This window comes from Phasianus colchicus, chromosome 1, assembly GCF_987193195.1.
Source record: "Phasianus colchicus chromosome 1, bPhaCol1.hap1.1, whole genome shotgun sequence".
Classification (NCBI taxonomy): Eukaryota; Metazoa; Chordata; class Aves; order Galliformes; family Phasianidae; genus Phasianus; species Phasianus colchicus.
This window is the reverse complement of record NC_143436.1, coordinates 585,508-605,799: the sequence shown is the minus strand read 5'-3', so window position 1 is coordinate 605,799 and position 20,292 is coordinate 585,508. Positions and strand designations below refer to the sequence as shown.

Here is a 20,292-nt window from a genome sequence, read left to right as displayed (position 1 = left end):
AGAGAGGAGAGAGAGCAGAGCGCGGGGTGAGGCCAGGTCCCCAGACACAGAGCACACACACAACGCGCGGGGACGCGGCTCGGAGCTCCGGCCAAGACCTGCTGCAAGCCCTGCGAGGTCTGCTCCGAGGAGGCAGAAGAGGTGTGGGAATTTTCTCCGGGAGCTCCGGATCTCAGCCGTGCTGCCATCACTCTGCACACCCAAAGCCTTCCTGGGAGCAGCCCTGGCCCTGCAGCCCTCTGCGGATTCACTGTGAAGTGCCACACTGAGGACCTCGCACCGCCGCCTGCCCCTCCGTCTGGGACCACCTCCCCTCACTAAGGCAGAGCGACAGACACAGCCAGAGCAACACACAACCACCTGAGCACATCTGCCACGGGGACAGAGCCCCTCTGTAGGATGAGAGGACCTCCAGCTGTAGAACTTCCAGCATCTCCCCAGGCTCCGGTGCGAGGCTCCGGGCATGGGGCAGCAGGGGCTGACCATCACAGAATGGGGCTGAGCTCTGCTGTGGGCTGTGTGTAGGGCAGGGAGGGGCCTAACCTGTCTGCATCTTGTTCTGCCCCCACGAGCATAAATGCTCCGACCTGCTGGGCTGTGTGTGTGGGCAGTGTGGTGCTGGGCCAGTTCCTTCTGCAGCAGCGCCGGGGATGCGCGGTGTCCCTGGGCACCGGCCAAGGTCTGCTCTGCACCAGACTGGAGGATCTGATAGGAGACAAATGGTGCTGCAAGAACACCTCCCTTCTGCCATCACCTGCTTGTTATAAACCTCGCCTGGCATAAACAAGGATGCTCCCAATGAGAAAATAAATGAACCAAAAAACCACCAGACAGCATCTGCTTGGAGTGCTCTGACCAGAGCGAGCCCCTCAGCCCGTGGAACCCAGGGGTGGAATCCTGTGGGGCCATCAGGGCCTTGGTGCTGAGCAGGGCCGTGGGACTCTGTGCGGTCCTTCTGTGCACCCAGCATCCAGCTCAGCCACTTCTGCCCCGTGCTGCCTCCAGCTGCCCTGACTGCCACTCTTTGACCGGGCTGTGCTTTGCCAACAAGCAGCCAGAGGAGTGCGTTGCTTCTGGCCAGGTGGCAACCCAACCTCCAGCCCAGCCACGGAGGGCAGAAAGGAGTTGGGGCACCACGGCACCCTGCAGCTCTGCCTTCCCCTCCTGGAACAAACAGACGGCAACAGAAATGCACGCAGTGCCCAAAGCCACCAACGCAGACGCTGCGTAAGAGCCGCGTTCTGAGAGGCCTATAGGTGCTAACTGAAGATGAGCTTGAGAGGAATAGGAAGGGCCGTCTGCAGCCCGTGAGCTCAGCCACGCTGCCTCTTGTGCTGATCTTCTTCCCACCTTGGCACAGAAAGCAGGAGTTACAGAGGAGCGTGACGGTGAGTCACACTTGGGAAGCGCCGTCAATACGAAAGAGGAACAACGGAATGACCTTGAGGACTGCAGTATGAGAAACAGAACACGGACGGTACGCAGCTCACAGGGGCTGGCAAAGGATCTCTGCTTTCAGCCAGAGCCCATCCATAGGAAATGATGAAGGAAGAGAAAGTTCTGGGTCTGCTGGCACAGCCCGGAGGCACTGGCACAGCAGGAGTGCTACAAGACCTACGTGTGCACTCACATCATCGCAGCAGACAACGTTTTTTTGCCATCTCTGCTGGCATTTGGAGGACAGTTCGGGTCCCTCACGTTCAAGAAAGGTAAATGTGAAGAGGAGTGGCTGCAGGCAGTGGCAGCTGGTGGCCAAGAGCTTGCTCAGCCTGGCGAAGATGGGATGGAGAGAGGGGAATGCTCCCAGAGATTGGGAAAGGAGAGACTGCAGTTGGAGAGCACGAGGATGATATGCAGGAATGCTCACCAGGCAGCAGGTGACACCCAGCTGTCATACCTGCACTACCCAGGAAGCTGGCAGCCCAGCAGGCACTTTGGTGCCAAATGCAGAATGAGGACAGGGCTACGGCCTGCCAGGAGCAATGCGATGCGACAACGCCACAGCCTCGCTGCTGAGGGATGCAATTAGTTACGGTCTGAGGGCTCATCTTCCATGGAACTTGCAGAACAAGCCAAAATCTGTGTCCAAATGTGAATTAATCTCGATGCAAGATGAATGATGACCGCTGCAGAGAGGATTTCAGAGGACAGCAACACGCTGTGTTGTGCGTTGAGGGGATGGGCTCAGGGTGCAATGGGGAGGGTCAGGTTGGAGACTGGGAACAACCTGTGCTGCAAAGAGCGGTCAGCACTGCACAGCTGCCCAGGGCAGTGGGAAGTCCCCATCCCTGGGGGTGTTCAGTGACCACAGGGATGTGGCACTTGGGGACGCGGGCAGTGGGCACGGTGGGATGGTCTGGGGTTGGACTGGGGGTCTCAGAGCTCTTCTCCACCTGAAAGATTCTGAGAGCTTTCAGGCTCTGCCACAAGAATTGCTGTGCCAGGGAGGATCCAGGAGCTGAGGATGGGAGTTTGGACAGGGGAGACCTGCCCCACTAATGCTGCAATTTGTCCTGAGCTTCTTCGAGTTTCAGCTGCAAACAGAAAGGCTTCACAAGCACGTGGCATCCCTGCAGAGGATCTGGAAATCCCCACAGATGGGCACAGTGAGACACTGCTGTCATTTGTGCTCCGGTGTCACTGCCACTCCTCTTCCCAGAGCCAGGTAAGGTTGGCCAGTGCGGATGCAGTGACCTCAGCACTGCTGTCACTGCCTGTGAGGGTGCAGAGCTGCAACATGCTGTGCTGCAAGCTGTCAGCAGAGCTCCTTTGCTGTCCAGTGGCTTCCAGGGTCAGGAAAAAGCTCTGCAGAGCACATCCTCATATGGACAAACCAGGACCAAGCTGAGGCCAAACGCTGCTCTGTCTTCGGGCGCTGCTCCATCTTAAGGTGCTGCTCTGTTTTAGGGTGATGCTATCAAGGGCTTTGTCTTTACCAGGTCTCTTCAGTGTTGCCCACTGCTCCTTTGGGCACCATCGTGTAAATGCAACCTGGAAGCTTTGCAGGGAAAATGAAATGCTTTCTTCATCTCCCGCGCACGGCGATGCTCTGGCTGCACCTTGGAGGACCACAGCAGCAAGGGGACGGTGGCTGTCACAGCTCTGCCTCCCGGCACGGAGCCCAGGACCCAGCATATGTCCCACAGTGCAGGCTGCAATCAGCAAGAAGAGGGAACAGCTCTCACGGGAAGCATCTCATGAGGAAAGCGCGTTCTCACCAAGCAAAGAGGGATGCTGTGTTTGCCTGGCCGCTAATTGAACCCTTTGGGAACACTCTGATGCAAGGCATTAAAAGGCAGATTTTGTTGAACGTCACTGATGGTTGAGTCTCCTTTCTTTGATCTCGGTATCTCAGTCCCAGTTCCTTCAGCAGTAACCAGACCCAGCAACAGGCAATGCCTTCCAGTCGCTGCAAGGAGAACTCTGCCACTTGCTCTCGCTTTCACCACTTCTGGTGCCCAAATATTCTCATCCTCCCTCCAAAACATCTCCAGTGCTCATCACGAAACTGCACAAAGGATTCTCCAAGCTGGATGTGGCTCTGGGCAGCCTGGTCTGGTGGTTGGCGACCCTGCACAGAGCAGGAGGTTGGAACTGGATGGTCACTGTTGTCCTTTTCAACCCACATCATTCTAGGATTCTGTGATTCTCCTCCCACCAAGAGCACCTCCGAAGTGTCACTGAGCTGTGGGGCTGCACTTGTGATTCTGCAGCAGCACCCAGAGAGCCCAGAGGTTACGGCCATGGGCAGGGTGGGCTGCAGGCAGGCACTGCTCCTCTCTCTTTGCCTAAATGCAGTTGGAGATGCTGAGTCGCCCTGCACAGGGCGGTGCACGCACAGATGGCATCTCACCTCTACAGCTTTCCTTTCTTTCAGAGGGATTTGATCTGCTAGAAACTCCTCACCTGGCTCTGCAAACAGAAGGCGAAAGGGAAGGGCGAAAGAGAAAGGGAAGGAAACCTCCAAAGCAAAGGTCAGAGCACGTGGGCCACGTGTCACCAGGAAAAGGACACTGCTGCTGAATGGCAGGGAAACGTGGCAGCATGCATGGCTGCAATGGGAGCGACTGAGGTGAGCACACAGCCAGGACCCCCAGTGCAGAGATGTGGGGCTGCAGGAGCGGGGCCAGCAGCACGGTGTGCAGCACACACTGGAGAACTGTGGGTGTGGCTTCCCAATGTCCTCTTTAATTACCGCGATGATGGGGAAAAGGATCCCCTCGGCAGTTTGTTTACAAATAGGGTGCAGGAGCAGATGCACCAAACGTCTGTGAAGACTGCAGTGATCAGAGAAATGAGCTGGGAGAGAACTCAGAAAGCCCAGCAAAGGGAAAAGCAAAATCCTGCACCTGAGGGGGTGGGAGAACCCTGTGCTGCAGGACCAGGAGCCAGCAATGTTTCCTGGGGCCGCTCAGGGAGCCAATCCCACACCGGTGAGGGCTCACCCAGAGCCTGGGGCAGTGCTGGGCTCCCCACTGCAAGAGGGATGTGGGCTCTGGGAGAGGCAAGAGGGGGCTGTGATGGCAATGAGGGACTGGGACATGTGATGGCCGTGATGGCGATGAGGCACTGGGAAAGCTGGAGCTGCTCGGCCAGGGGAAGGCTCTGGGGGCTCTCAGTGTGTAAATATCTGATGGAAGGGAATGAAGAAGGGGGAAGTGGTGCCCAGAGGGGACGGGCAGTAATGGGCACACTTAGAATACGGAAAGAAGAAAGATTTTCCATAGGAAGACATCAAATGGTTCTTTACCGCGAGGACGGCCCAGCGCTGGCGCAGCCCCCAGCCTGGCCCTGGCAGACCTGGAGGTGCCCCCAGCACTCCCCTCCAACATCACCATTCCTCTGACTTCAGGCCCCAGATGGAGCTGTGAGCAACAAACGTCCCCATGGGAAGCAGTGATCCACACAAACCCGTTCCTACAGATGGTTTTCATCATCACTACCCATGGGAAGAACCCTCCACGGGGCACTTGGGGATGTGGCGGGGACGGGTTGGAGTGGGTGATCTGAGAGGTCTCATCCAACCTGATTCTGTGATTCTATGGCTCAGTGTCCCCCACAGCTTCCACGTTTTCTGCAAACCACAAGTTCTCATTAAGCACGGTGGTTCTCATACAATTAGCAACTCTGCAAAACCAAACGGGACGCTGATACGGAGCGCTGACTCTGCTATTAAACTTTTCCCACAACGACGAGCTCCTCCTGCTCCTCACTCCTGTCCTCTCCCCACAGAACTCACCACGAGCACCGCCTCGCTCTGCGCTGCTCCCCACTCTCAGCATCCCCAGTGCCACAACACGCGGTCCCACATCGCCAGCATTTTTGATCCTGGGGGCCAACCCAGGAGAGCTGCCCTCTGTGGGGCTGTGTAGGGCAGGAAAAGCACGGCTCTCAGCGCTGCCAGCAGCACAACCAAACTCCAACAACTGTGTGAGCACCAGGCTGGCTCCATGCTGCCTTGTGCTGAGCAGAACATCTCCATCTGAACAGCGGGAGCTGCAAAGCTCTTGGAACTCTTGGAGCGGGTCCAGAGGAGGGCACTGAGATGGTCAGAGGGCTGGAGCAGCTCTCCTGTGAGGAAAGGTTGGGGGAACTGGGATTGTTTGGCTTGGAGAAGAGAAGGCTGCGGGGAGACCTCATTGTAGCCTTCAGTACTTGAAGGGAGCGTATAAACAGGAGGGGGAACGGCTGTTTGTGAGGGTGGATGGTGATGGAAAAGGGGAATGGCTTTAAAGTGAGACAGGGGAGGTTTAGGTTGGATATGAGGAGGAAGTTTTTCAGCCAGAGGGTGGTGAGGCACTGGAACAGGTTGCCCAAGGAGGCTGTGGATGCCCCATCCCTGCAGGCATTCAAGGCCAGGCTGGATGTGGCTCTGGGCAGCCTGGTCTGCTGGTTGGTGACCTGCACACAGCAGGGGGTTGGAACCAGATGAGCACTGTGGGCCTTTGCAACATCCTATGGTTCTATGATTCTATGATTAAGGAGCCCTACAGAGGACTGGCAACCCCTGTGGGTCACAGCTGTGCCTGCAGGTCAGCAGCGCGGCGATGCAGCCACGCTCTGCGCTCAGAGGAAGGTCGGGATGGAAGAGATAGAAGAGGTGGAAACAGAACGCTGTCAATGGAACACACAACAGGGACAGGGCAATGAGCAGACCCACGCCTGCCAAAGGTAAGTGGGTGTGAATGGAAACAAGGCACACGCGTCGGGCTGGACGATGATGTGGACTCAACAGGAGCGATGGGGACCTGAAGGCCTTGCAAACACAGCAAGCAGAGCTGGGTGCACTGATGGGAGATTCCTGCCCCAAGGCCACACAGCAGAGCCTGGATCCCTCCTCACCGAAGAGCACCTCGCACCAATCCAGAGAAGGCTGTGCTACGTGCCACAAGCCACCTCCTGCACTCTTGTCTCACCGGTTCAAAAGAAGTATGAAATTCTTCTCCATAAATCCACTGCCTGAGGCCAGCACGTTCTCATGGGAGAGCAAAACAGGGAAGATATGGGATGTTATGGCAGGGGGATCCTTTGGTGCAGCACAACCAACACCGGTCCTGAATCAGCACAGTGCTCAAAGGATGTGACCCACCGGGGTGGCTGCGTGCTGCCCCTGCTCCACAGACACTGCCCGTCCCAGGGATTGCTGCCTCCACCTCTGCCCAAGCAGCATTCCTTATTTCAGTCCTCCCAAACCGCTTACAAGACCTTACCAAGGCAGCACAAGAGCAGGAGGGGCACTGACAGTGATAGGACACGGGAGAATGGCTTTACACTGAGGGGAGATTGAGGTCAGATGCCAGGAATTAAATGCCAGGAAGGCATTTAATCAGAGAGCGGTGTGGCCCCGGCACTGCCCAGAGCTGTGGGTGCCCCACCCTGAGCCCATGGATGGGCCTGGGCAGCACATGCTGGGGGGCACCCAGTCCACAGCAGGGGACTGGCACAGGATGATCTTTAAGGACCCTTCCAACCCTACCATTCTATGGCTCCATGATCTTTAAGGTCCCTTCCAACCAACAATTCCATGGCTCTAAGATTCTTAAGGACCCTTTCAACCCAACCATCCCATGGCTCTACAATCTATTAAGGATCCTTCCAACTCAAGCATCCCATGGCTCTATGATCTTTAAGGACCCTTCCAATCCAACCATCCCATGGCTCTATGATCCTTAAGGACTCTTCCAACCCAACAATTCTATGACTCTATGATCCTTAAGGACCCTTCCAATCCAACCATTCCATGGCTCTATGACTGATACAGTCCCTTCCAACACAACCATCCTCCCTGATTCTGTGACGCGCTCCCATACAGCAGCAGGCACTTTCACACCTGAACTGACTGTGCCTTGGGGATGCTGCAGGACTGAGCCTCCTCAGTGTAACCAGCAAGTATTCCAGTTTTACACCTCCCCACCCTTCCCACATAACAGGTAAACGCAAAACCTGTGCTAAGAAAACGTTTAAGGCACCCAGCTAAGCAAGCACCAGTGAAAGCCAGAGCGGATCACACACCTCGTTCCACTGCTGTTGGATGTTTTCAATGGGAACAATACTGCACAAAGGGGCTGTGTGGGGGCACTGCCCACTGCCCACACTGACACGGCCCCATTGGGCTGCACTCAGTGCCCATCCCTGTCCTGCCTGCTGTTGGAAGCTGTGCCAGCAGCGGGGCAGCAGCTGGGTGACCCCGAAGGGACGAGTGCAGGCTGTGCCATTGTCTGAAATGTCAGCTCAGCTGAACAAGGATGGAACTGGCTGCCGTGCACTGCAAACAGCTCTAATCACGTGAATGCTGATGAGTGCTGTCCTGATGTGGGGTCAGCAGCAGGCTCTGCTCAGCCCCAAAACTGGCCCCGGCCGCTGCTCGCATCACAGAGCCCACGTGCCCACAGCTTCCCCACCTACAGCATGCTGTGTGACAGCAGCAACAGCACGGAGTGCACAGACAGGAGCCCTCCCACTGCCAACCATGGGTGAACAAAGTGAGATGTGCTGTGCTAAGACCAAGGCACGACCCTGCCCAGAGCAGTGCCTGGTCCCCAGCCGCAGCTGTGGGCTCCACCACCTCCGCCGGGCAGACAGCACTGGAGTTCCCACCCTCTGCTGGAAGCTGCGGTGCGGCACAGCCTGGAGCAAAGCAGACCTGATCCATGCAGGTGGCATCCAGGAGGAACCGGCAGCCCAGCGGTGGTGGGTGGCATCTGGCATGAGAGTCCTATGTGCTGCCATTCTGCTCTCCTGGGGACTGGCCCTGTCCAGCCGGGCACCGGCGAGGGGTGCGGACTTGGAAATCCAGCAATGTGCAGAAAATGACAAGTAAAATCAAACAGGAGACTGCCCAGAGCTCTGGGTGTGCTATCACACATGGGAGCAACACAGGTGGATGTAGCTACGTTCAAACACACTACGGGTCAAAAAAGCCAACAGGATGGACAAATAGACAAATACAGAAGAAGCACAACCAAGACCACACAGTTGGCCATGCACACTGGGGAAATTCACCTGGAGAGCGGTCTGGGGTGGGAGCACATGCCCCAGGTAGAATCCCACAGGGAGAAAGGGGCCTCGAGGCGTGGTCTGGCCTGGGGAACTGGAGATTCATAGAGTGAGTTGGGTTGGAAGGGATCTTTATAGGTCACAGAGCCACAGAATGGGTTGGGCTGGGAAGGATCTGAAAGATCATGGAGACATAGAACGGTTGGGTTGGTTTGGGAAGGATCTTGAAGATCACAGAGATATAGAGTTGGTTGGGTTGGATTGGAAGGAGTCTTATAGATCACAGAGCCACAGAATGGTTGGGTTGGGTTGAGTTGGGTTGGGTTGGAAGGGGTCTTATAGATCACAGAGCCACAGAATGGTTGGGTTGGGTTGGGTTGGATTGGGTTGGGTTGGAAGGGGTCTTACAGATCACAGAGCCACAGAATGGTTGGATTGGGTTGGGTTGGGTTGGAAGGGGTCTTATAGATCACAGAGCCATAGAATGGTTGGGTTGGGTTGAGTTGGGTTGGGTTGGGTTGGACCTTATGGATCATCCAGTTCCGACCTGGCCAGCCCAGAACTGCCAACAGGGAACGAGGCCGAGGGGCTGTGCCAGCACAGCCTCCAGCAACAACTATTAACCAGAGTGGGAGAAGGGCACTTTCCGTGCTGTAATTTCCCTGTGTCAGTCGTTACCGTGGCGGTGATTTCCCTGTGGGCCACCATGAAGACCCCTCACTGGCAGCCAATGAGCTGAGCTCTGGGTTGTATGGCTTTGGGTGCGGAAGGAGCATGAAGGGCCGCTCCATTCCCTCGGCGGGGCCTCCAGGAGCTGCCCTGGGGGCTGCAGCCCTGCAGGGACGGCCCCAGTGAGGGCAGAGTGGGGCACGGGGTCCGACCCGAGCGCCGTCAGAGCCAGAGGGAATTTCCTCAGCCGTCGCCATGGGGCAGCAGCAGCAGCAGCAGCAGCAGCACACAACGGCACAGATGGGGACACGGACAGACTACGGGGCACACGGGGAGCGGAGCGGGTGGGGACAACGTGAGATTGCTATGAGATGAGAACGTGCTCACTTACACAACTCGCCCACCCTCCTGAGGCCAGAGGCGGTTCATAGACAGAGCAGCGCAGACATGCAGATGGAGAGCAGGAAGAGAGCAATGAGAGAGAATGTTAGCTCCGGTCCAGGGCAGCAACCACACAGAGTGAGAGGACGTCGGCGTGCAGCCGCCCGGTGGCTCCGGGGCCGGGGTGGATGCTGAGGGGCTCTGGGGGCCCCTCTGGGTTCAGGCGGTTTCCGCACTCGCTGAGGTTACGTTTGTGTGTGGGCTACGGGAAATGGGACATCGGTCATTGCGTGAGGTCAACAGCCAAAGCCTGAACAGTTGGACGGAGATATTTGGAAGGGCTGAGAACGGGGGGAGAGAAGGAGGGAGGGAGGAGGGATGGGGTGGGAGCAGAATTGGGGACAGAGCAGGAGAGGGGGGAAAGGGGGGGAGGAGAGAACATAAGCATGAGAAAAAATGGTCCACGGCGAGAACGAGAGCGGCAAATACAGATCAACATCTTTGGACCCTACCGAGTATGGGTGTTAAGGGCTTTGTTTTTTATGACTGCGAGGACCACAGCTGAAGGTCAGCGGGTATTGTTGGGGCTCTGCATGTGAGTCAGAGCTCTGCAGAGGGGACGATCGCTGCTGCAGCGGAGAGGAGCCTGAGTGAACGCCTCGCCAGGAGTCTGAGCTACAGCACAGCATCAGCACTGGGCCAGGAGGGCACCCCCCATGGGAGGTGGGGCACAACGCATGGCTGGGTGGGCACTGGGGACCCCCTGGGCTCCTCCTGCACTCCCACCACCCCCAGCAGCAGTATGTCGTTGCCTGGAGCCCTTCCTGTGCCCAAGGTTCAGCTCAGCACTGTCTCAGCAGCTGCCGAAATCACAAGGCAATCATTGGACTCATCCACAGCTTTGCTTTGTTTTTTTGGTCCCGTAAGTTGTGCTCACAATGCAAAGAAATTGGCAGGAATTTCTCAGACCTGAACCAGGATCCAGCGGGGAGGAAGGAGCAGTGCCACCGCTCTGCTGCGCCCTCATCACGGGATGTGCTGGTGTGCTTGGCCAAAGAAAGGACCACGAGCAGCAGGAGCTGCCGGGCACCCATGGAGACCCTGACCCAGAGCTGAGGAATGGTGCATGGAGGAGCTCAGCTCAGCCCTGCACGGCCCGAGGAGGGATGCTGTGCATGGAGGAAGTGCTGTTATCCCCTGGGAACGCCAGGCACTGCCACCAAGTTGTCCTGCCGTTCCATGCCGTGCCATGCTGCGTCGTGCCGTGCTGTGCCATGCTGTGCCTTGCTGTGCCATGATGTGTCGTGCTGTGCCATGCCGTGCTGTGCCATGCTGTGCCTTGCCATGCCATGCCATGCCATGCTATGCTGTGCTGTGCCATGCCATGCTGCGCTGTGCCATGCCGTGCCGTGCCATGCCGTGCCATGCTGCGCCATGCCATGTAATGCTGTGCTGTGCCATGCCATGCTGTGCCATGCTGTGCCGTGCCGTGCCATGCTGTGCCATGCTGCGGCGACTTGCTGTGCTCAAGGAGTGAGCCAGAAGAGGAATAGGACTCCAACACACACTTCCAGCTCTCTCCCTTCATCCTTTTCCACACCGGAGCATCTCATCCTCCGGCTGCTTTCTCTCAGGTGGTTTTGCAGCTGATGACGGAGCTGGGCTGGAGGTCTTCTGTCCAGAAGGAGCCCCCCTTACAGCTCTTCTCCTGCACCGGGGTGCACATCCCTGCACTGTGGATCTGCCATCACTGAGTGCCTCTCATCTGTCTCCCTTTGGGCCACCAGTGCAGCCATGCTGGCAGCCACAGCTCGGCCGCCTGCTGCTCCGCTCCTCCTGAATCCCACTCTGGACAAGCATGAATCCATCCCACACCATTTCACTGCATCACATTTAACCGTTGGGTTACGTAGAAAGAGGTGGCTTTGCCCTGGCAGCTAGATGCCTGAAGGCTTATTTCTCTCCTCCCTTTCCCGTCTGTACAGACACAAAGCAGTTGTGGCTCTCCAGAAACAGCACCCGAACAACTCCGTTCTGCAGCTGAAATTCTGCTTTGCCACCTGCTTGGCTGCTGCTGAGACGCAAAGATGCAAAGGAGCGAACAAAAAGTCTCACGCCCATGCTGAGCCAGAGCTGTGCTGACCCAACCCAGAGCTGCTGGGGGCTGCCATCAGATGAGCTTAGTGCCGCTCCGTGATTCTGTGCCCCCCCGTGTTGGCACTTGCTGCGCTCCTGGCTCCAGCCAGCACAGCTCACACGCAGCCCTGCAACCCGGGAGCTCCATCAGGATGGCACAGCTCTGCAGGGCCAAGTGGCCACAGCCAGGAGCAGAATGAAACCCTGAAGAGCAACGCCTCCGAGCCCCACTGGAACTGTGAGTCACGCTGGGGAGCACGACTTCAGCTCCGTGCAGCTCCTCGCCGCGGCCGCTCTGACTCACTGAGCGCTAATCAGAAACGTTACACCTCTGTTGGTTCACGACAGCTTTATTGTGGTAATGGATGGCACAGCTGTTGGGTCAGCAGCTCCTGAACCGCGTGGGGGTCAGCAGCTCTTCGCGCCCGACCCTCGCGCTGCTGCGGGCTTCGGGGCGGCCCCCCGGGAGCTGCTCCGCACGCAGCGGTCAGAGGGGAGCGAGGTCGGTGTGTTCCCAGCTCTGGGGTCATCCCGTGGTCCCACAACACAGCGGGGCCCCACGGGCACCTCACGGCCACGCTGAGCAGGAGGCTGAGCCGGGAGCAAGCAAAGCGTGGGCATGGCTGCAGCGGGGCTTCCTCGGCAGGCTCAGCCCGTCTGCACGGGGATGGAGGGCTTGGGGAGGGTGGGACAAACATTCCCTCTATTGAATGCCTCAACTCTGAGCTTAGGTTCTCATTCTCAGTATTCCTTGGCCTCTTTTCCAGTGCCTCTTGTCAAAGGTCCTCCTGGGACAGACTGCCTTGGGAGGAGACACAGAGTTAGAGAGATGGAGAAAGCGCTTCCGTCCTCTGCTCCTGGAGGTGCCCTCTGCAGGAACACATCCGTGTGCACTGCAGCACAGCAGCATCCCTCGCTCTTGGATGCAACTGCTGTAAATTCAGGATGTAATGCGCTTCAAAACGAACTCCAGCCACAAAACACCACGAGTGCACAACGACCGCCCCGCTCCTCCTGCCTGCAGCAGCGCTTCGGAGCCTGGGGAGGCACCGACTGAGATGGCAGCTCATGGGGGGCTTCTGCCAGGGGTCCTGCTCAGCCCTGAGCCCTGCGGGACACCGTCTGGCTCCAGAATGGTGCTGGTTACATTAAGTGTGCTGGCTCCAGAATGGTGCTGGCTCCAGAGTGGTGCTGGGTCCAGAACAGTGCTGGCTCCATTACATGTGCTGGTTCCAGAGCAGTGCTGGCTGCAGGCAGGAGCCGCAGTTCAGCTCATGGCCCTTTCTGGAGCAGTGCAAAATATGAGCATGACAGAGAAGCTGCAGCACAAGGCAGGGCACGGCCCCGTTGCTTTCCACGTGTGCAGGAGCTCCAGCACAAAGCCCTGGCTGCAGCAGCACTGTGCTCTCCTCGTGCCCATCCCACAGCCCCCGTAGAGCTCAGGGCTGCAGGTCCCACTGCACTGCAGCACTGCAGCACTGCAGCCTGCGGGGCGGTCGCTGTGGCAGTGTTGGGTGATGCTGTTTATCTCAGGACAGGTCCAGGGACTGGAACACGTGCCCTGCAATGGGTCACCTACATTTATCCTGACTGTTCTTGGCATCACCTTCTGAATTTACAGCAGTTTCATAGAAGAGAGGAATTCTCTCACAATGAGGTGGAGCGGCCGACGTCGCCGCGTGCTCCATTTGCAGTGGGTTTCCTGGGGAGCATTGCAAGAATTTCAACCGAGAGCAAAATAATGGCAGAGCTGCAAGGCTCCAGGAGGGGATGAGGAACACTGCAATCAATGGGAGCACAGAACACGGAGTGCTCAGGGTGGGGAGGACACGGAGGGGGCAAGGCATTCCCTGCAGCTGGGGGGAAGGAGGAGGAGGAGGAGGAGGAGGAAGAGGACAGAGTCTCAGCACAGGGGGTCACTGCAGCAATCCACAGCCAGGGCAGAGCTTTGGGGGGGTTGTTAAGGGAGATGGGGGTGGGGATGCAGTACTGCAGTGCGGGAGGTGGGCATGGAGGAGGGGCAGGGATGGGGCGAGGGTTCCCCAGGAATGGGGGAATTCACACACCTATGGGGATGGGGGATCAGCACCAGGACGCGGTGATGTGGGACACGGGAGGGCAGGGGGGGAGGTGGGTGTAGGACAGCAGGGTTTGCAGGTGGGAGCCGCGGGTGCTTTTCACTGATTGCTCCGGGAGACCCAAAAAGGGGGGAGATGGGCACCCCAGCACCCCCAGCACCAGCAGCTGTGTGTGGGGGGGGTTGGCTGTGCCTCACATTGCTCCCAGCAAAGGGCCCAAATCCTGTAGGTGGGCTACCGAGACACCGTGCCCGGTCACCAGCAGATCAGGACCCTTCCCCACCCAGCGTTGCTGCAGAGCGTTCCAGAACTGGAGCAATGCACGCCTTACTCCAGATGGCCCTCGGATGCAGCTGACCCAGCACAGGACCCCGGGTCCCAGCTGAGCAGCACAGTGAGGACCACGGCTCTGCAGGGAGCGGCCGCAGCGCCGACGTGGGGCTGAACCCATCAGAGCGAAAGCACGGAAAGATCCAGAGGTTTCCTTCCTCTTTGTGATGGCAACCACGGGTCTGGTGCCCGCCAGAAGTGGGTCAGCAGGGCAGCGGGAGCCGCTCCTGGGGGGCTGCAGGGCACGGTACCCCCCTGCTCCATTCCAAAATGCCTCCAGCTGTGAGCGCACGGCACGGCTTGGAGAGCCGCCGCCGCACCGAGCGCAGCACACGCAGCTCCTCGGATCAATGCTCCCTTCAGCTCGCCATTCCCAGCTCCTGGCTGACCCCATGGTGTGGGCATGGCGGGGGGCCACAGGGGGGGGGTGGGAGCTGCTCACTGGGGTGGGCGCAGCGCGGTTGCCAGAGTGGGGCACTCACTGAGCATCTCAGAGCCTTCCGAGGGTTTGCTCTCACATCTCAGGTTGCAATCGGGAGTTTTTTTGGTTTTGCTGTTTTACATGTAGATCTGTGGGGAAGCGGGGAGCTCCGTGTGACCATGAGGGAGAACTTTGTGCTGTGGGGGTGGCAGAGCCCCGGCACCGCTGCCCACAGAGCTGGGGGAGCCTCCATCTCTGCGGGGATCCAAACCCACCTGGAAGCTCTGCGTGCAGCTGCTGGGGGGGCCACTGAGGGGGCTGGGCGAGGGGAGCTGCAGGGGTCCCTTCCAGCCCTACGGCTCTGCGTTCTGTCAGTCTGAGCACAAATCCATGTGGGAAATGGAACCCTGACCCTCAGTGCCCCGCGGCACAGCCGGCACCGCTGCCGTGCCCCACGACTGGCAGCGCCGCCCCGCAGCCCGACAACACTCAGAGCACTTCCAGATGAAAAGCACCGGGGAAACAAACGTCGCCGTTAATTAATTGCTCGGGAGAAAACATTTGGAAAGGAAACCCACAACAGAACACAGCGGCTTCACGAGAGTGGACACAGAGGAGGGGCGGCCGACGGGGGAGCCGAGCGCGGAGCAGCGGGCAGCGCGCACAGCCCCAGGGGAAGGACGGCCGTGCTGCTCCCCATCTGAGCAGGACAGACGCCTCCGGAACGCCCCGACGCCCACCCGGCCCACGGCACCGCGCAGCCCCGGGCGCCACGCAGCCTCTTACCGTGCCGCGACCACCGGAGACTTCTTGCCGGGATCCAGCGCGGAGCCGGCCGGCTCTTCCCCCAGCGACCGCGTGTCCTTGTTCAGCTGCTGCAGGCGGGAGCTCAGCTCGCTGATCACAGTTGGCTTGTCGTCGTCAGCCCCGTGGATCGGCCGGCTCTCCATGGGGTCCCCCCATAGCTTGGACCTTCTCTGAAAGAGGTAGCGTGGCCGGCCAATGCTGGCGGACGCCAGCGTGGCCGCATGTTGCTGGGAGATGAGCTCGCTGTCCGAAGACTGCTTCAAAAGTGGGTCCCTGAAAGTAACTGGCCCCTTGCTGAGCTGGGACTTGAGTTTTGGCTTTGGAGGCACTGGTGGCTTCTCGAGTATAAAAGTTTGTCCGTCCGCAAAGGAAGTGTATGTGTCAGTGGGCTCCCCGCTCTCCGAGGACAGCGTCGACATGCTGGAGACCGTGGAGATGGTGCTCGTGGTCTCCAGGTGGTGGTCGCTCGAACTCCTGGTGTCCACCTCTTCCACGCCCGAGTCGGCTGCCGACTCCGGGGCTGCGGGGGCATCGGGGGGCTTCCCTGAGGGTGTTCCGCCCGCGGTCGGAGGAGCTCCTGCTGCCGCTGGTGCGGATGGCGTGCTGGGCGTCGCCAGGTGGCTGACGGGGGTGCCGGGGGTGGTGACCAGGACCCCGTTGGCGAACTCGTCGGGTGGAGGCACCAACCCGATCTTGGCCAGCTCCTCCCTGGTCTCTTCGTCGCTCGAGGACAGCTGCGCCGGCGGCAGCGTCACGGTGTAGGGCTCCACCTCCTCCTCCGAGCTGCCCTGCCCCAGCGTCTTGTCGGCGGCAGGGCTGCCCGGGGCCTTCCCCGCAGGGCTGGGCTGCGGCTCCGCTTTGGGCGGCTCCGCCGGCTCCGCGCACGCTTCGGGCACCGCCGGCTTCTCCTCCTTCAGCTCAAGTCCAATCTCGTCTTGGCCGTTACTTGTGGCGTGAACCATGATCAGGCCGGCAGTCTTCTGCTGCGACGTGTCCACGATGCTGATGATCATGGACTTCTTGTCTTCCGGCTTCTTCTCCTCCTTGCCGGGCGCTTCCACCCTTGCCTCGGCTTCTTTCCTCAGCGTGGACGGCGTTCCCCACGGGCTCTTGGCGGGGGTCAAAGCCGCCGCCGCCGCCTCCGCCGCCGCCACGGCCCCTTTCGCTCCGGGCGAATAGGCGGGGGACACCAAGCTCTCCAGCTCCACCCTCTCCGGTTCTTTGGTTTGGATGTCCACGAACAGCGGCGCTGCTCTGTCGGAGTCCGGGCTGTGGATCGGGGTGGGCGACCGGGATGGGACTTGGGTGGAGAGGGCCCTCTCCCTTGCGGCCAGCGCAAGCGCCAGTGGCGAGTTGGGATCCAGGGGCTTTCCCGTCAGGGGGTGGATGAACGTAGAGGATGAGCTGCTAATTAATGGCTTTAAAGCTGAGACGGGGGAAGGCAGTAGTACATCTCGGCTTCCTAACAACCGCTCATCGATAGACCTGGACTGCTGCAGGGATGGCATGTCGCTGCTGGGGGGGGTGCCTTCGATGGCCCCGACCGAGAGGAAGACAGTGGATTTGCGCTTCTCGTCCAGACGTCGGTCTCTGTCCTTCATGACCCCAGCGATGGCAGTGGCGAAGGGGATGCTCGTGGCTTCGACCTGCGCGATGCCGGCGTGGTGCTGATAGTCCACGCCGCTCAGGCGATGGCTCCTGCGGGTGGGCGAGGGCTCCCTGGTGAAGCCCCCCGTGATGGACAGGGCCGCCCTCTCCTGCGCGTCCTCCACCTGCAGCTGCTTGACCAGAGGGCTCTTCTTCCTCTGCGGCTTGGTGGGAGTGAACAGGCTGACGTTGAACTGCCCCATGTTGGCGTAGGGGTTGTCGATCACCCTCCCCTTCCTCTTCAGCTTCTCCGGAGGGGTTGCGGACGGGCCGGGCCGGGGGATCTCCGTCGGCTCCACAGGGAGATGGGAGGAATCCTGCAGGATTATCATGGATCGGGCCCTCTTCTGCCTTTCGGGATAGGGGATGGACGTCCTCGCCTGGTCGTACATCTCGGCCGCGCTGATGACCTGCGGCAGCCCGTGGAGCTTTGCCTCCAGGCTGGGCTTAAAGCTCGACCTGATGGTGTCGTAAGCTCTCCCTGGGGGTGGAGGTGGAGAGAAGGATGGAGGGGGGCCCGTGTCAAAGTAGTATGGAGAAGGAGGAGGGGGTGGGGCCGTCTGGGGGGGCGGTGGGATCCCATGCCCTTCCCTAACGGTGTCTTGCATCGATGTGCTCCGCGGAAACTTCCCATCCAGCAAAGAAGCAGCAAGTTTCTCGTCTTCACCTGGAAAACCAGAACAACAGAGAGGTCAGAGAGGGCTTCTCCGGAGCACCCAGAGCACAGCACCCACGACAGCGTGGGGGTACCGGATCCCTTTCCTCCCCTGCCCCACCTTCATTTGGAGGCAGCTTTCTGCTTCGCCTGATCTTGGCTCGACGCAAGTATTTGCAGTTTGGCTCCTTGCTCACATTCCCAGAATGGTTGGGTTGGGGGGTGAAGACCATCCAGCCCCACGCCCACCGGATCGCACTGCCCTGCACCCCCCCACGGCCTCGGGCACCTCCAGGGATGGGGCACACACGACCACAGACCCTCAAGTCATCCTCCATCGCTCTCAACCCAGCACCGCCAATGAGGGACTGGGGAGGCACAAGGAGGGGACAGAACCAGGGCAGCTGAATGTTCCATACCACCCAACGTTGGTATCGGGTGGTATCAGAAGGCGAGCTGGCGGTGACTCCAGGTGGCCCAGAAGGCCCCCGGCAGCCCAGCCTGTGTTGGAAGTGGTGTTGCCAACAGGAGCGAGGAAAGGATCGTCTCTCCGTACTCAGGACCTGTAGGCCACACCTTGAGTACTGAGTTCAGTTTTGGGCACATCACCACAAGACACTGAGGCCCTGGAGAGTGTTCAGAGAAAGGCAATTAAGCTCTGGCTGGTCTAGACTACAAGCCTTATGAGTTGCAGCTGAGGGAACGGGGATTATTTAGTCTGCAGAAGAGGAACAGGGGAGACCTTATTGCTCTCCGCAACAAGCTGAAGGGAGGTAGTGGTCAACCATACAACTAGTAACAGGACTAAAGATAATGGTCTAAAGTTGAGTCACAGAGACTGAGGTTGGATGTTGGCAAAATAATTACCAATTGAGGGGATGGGGAAGGAAGGGGCCGCCCAGGGAGGTTGGTGGAGTCACTGACCCTGGAAGCGTTCAATAAATCTTAATGTGATGTACTGAGGTACATGGGGAGGCATCCAAAGCCAGGCTGGATGGGGCTGTAAGCAACCTGGTCTAGTGGGAGGTGTCCCTGCCTATAGCAGGGGGTTGGAACTGGATGATCTTAAAGGTCCCTTCCAACCCAAACCATTCTATGCTTCTATGATTCTATTCCAGCCAAGCCGGCCACTCTCCAGCCCCGTGTGATGCCAAGAAAAGGCAGCCCTGCTCCACTGCAGCCCCGCTGCGTTGCAGCCCTGCTCAACTGCAGCCCTGCTCCACTGCAGCCCCGCTGCGTTGCAGCCCTGCTCCACTGCAGCCCTGCTCCACTGCAGCCCTGCTCCACTGCAGCCCCGCTGCATTGCAGCCCTGCTCCATTGCAGCCCCACTGCATTGCAGCCCTGCTCCACTGCAGCCCTGCTCCACTGCAGCCCAGCTCCATTGCAGCCCTGCAATACTGCAGCCCTGCTCCACTGCAGCCCTGCTCCACTGCAGCCCAGCTCCATTGCAGCCCTGCAATACTGCAGCCCTGCTCCACTGCAGCCCTGCTCCATCACAACCCCGCTCCATTGCAGCCCCGCAACACTGCAGCCCCGCTCCACTGCAGCCCTGCTGCATTGCAGCTCCCACACCCAACCATGCACAGCTCTCACACAGTGCAGCTCCTCACCCCGCTCCCTTTCAGGGCTCACACATGCTGCAATGTGCCAGACTGAGCTCGGCAGCAGGTCTGGCAAAGATGTCAGCCTGCAATCACCCAAGGGAGGTGCTGCCACTGTCAGCAGTATCCTCCTACCTCAGCACAGGGTGCACTGAGAGCTGCAGCCGTGCCCAGGCACAGCTCTGCTGTGTGCTGCAGTGCCCAGCAGTGCTCTATGCGCAGCATCCCATGAGCAACCCTACCAACCACCTGCAGACATGGAGCCCATCAGGCTTCCACAATTACTGCTGTGCTCCTTCTGTTCCCAACTGACGCTTTTCTTTACAGTATGAGGTTTTTTTGAATGGGGTGGGGAGGGAGCACTTTGGAAAAAGACACCCGAAGCGCTGCTGAGCGCAGCGCTAAGTTGGACACCCCAAAAGGACCTGGGGAGGGTGAGCAATGGGGCAGCAGGAAGCTCTGGAATTTCAAGGAGGACAAATGCAAAATCCTGCAGCTGGAAGGAGCAACCCATTGGGACCAGACAGGGGGAAAGATGGACTATTCTATGCTTCTACAACCCCAGTCTGACCGGCAGTGAGCTGAGGGTGCACTGAGCTGCACAGGGCACCTGCTCTGCATCCAAAGCAGCACAGCAGAACAAAGGAGAGCATCTGCACCTCCGTTCTGCAGATGGGGAGTGCTCAGCACAGGAGGGACACGGAGCTGTAGGAGCTCATCCAGAGGAGGGCCACAAAAATGGTCCAAAGGCTGAAGCAGCTCTCCTATGGGGATGGGCTGAGGCTGTGCAGATGGAGAGGAGAAGGTTGCGAGGGGACCTGAGGGCAGCCTGTCAGTATCCAAAGGGGAGCTGCAGGGAGGGAGGGGACAGATTACTGAGCAGGGTCTGTGGTGATGGAATGAGGGGAAATGGCTTCAGGCTCAAGGAGGGGAGATTTAGGTGGGATATAAGGAAAAAGCCTTTCCTGGTGAGGGTGGAGAGGCACCGGCACAGGCTGCACAGTGACTTTCAAGGTCGGGCTGGATCAGTCCCTGGGCAACCTGATGGAGCTGTGGTGTCCCTGTCCAAA

The 20,292-nt window shown here is 59.1% G+C and overlaps 1 protein-coding gene across 5 annotated transcripts in view; it reads right to left on the bottom strand.

Annotated features, from left to right (window-relative positions):
* The window catches only part of SHANK3 (SH3 and multiple ankyrin repeat domains 3), a 290,023-nt gene that overhangs the window by 658 nt on the left and 269,073 nt on the right, over nt 1-20,292 (bottom strand). For all 5 annotated transcript variants that reach the window (XM_090121481.1, XM_090121525.1, XM_090121365.1 and 2 more), the window contains one exon: nt 15,298-17,632. In XM_090121481.1, coding sequence (XP_089977607.1) covers nt 15,298-17,632 — 2,335 coding nt within the window. The remainder of the gene's footprint in view (nt 1-15,297; nt 17,633-20,292) is intronic.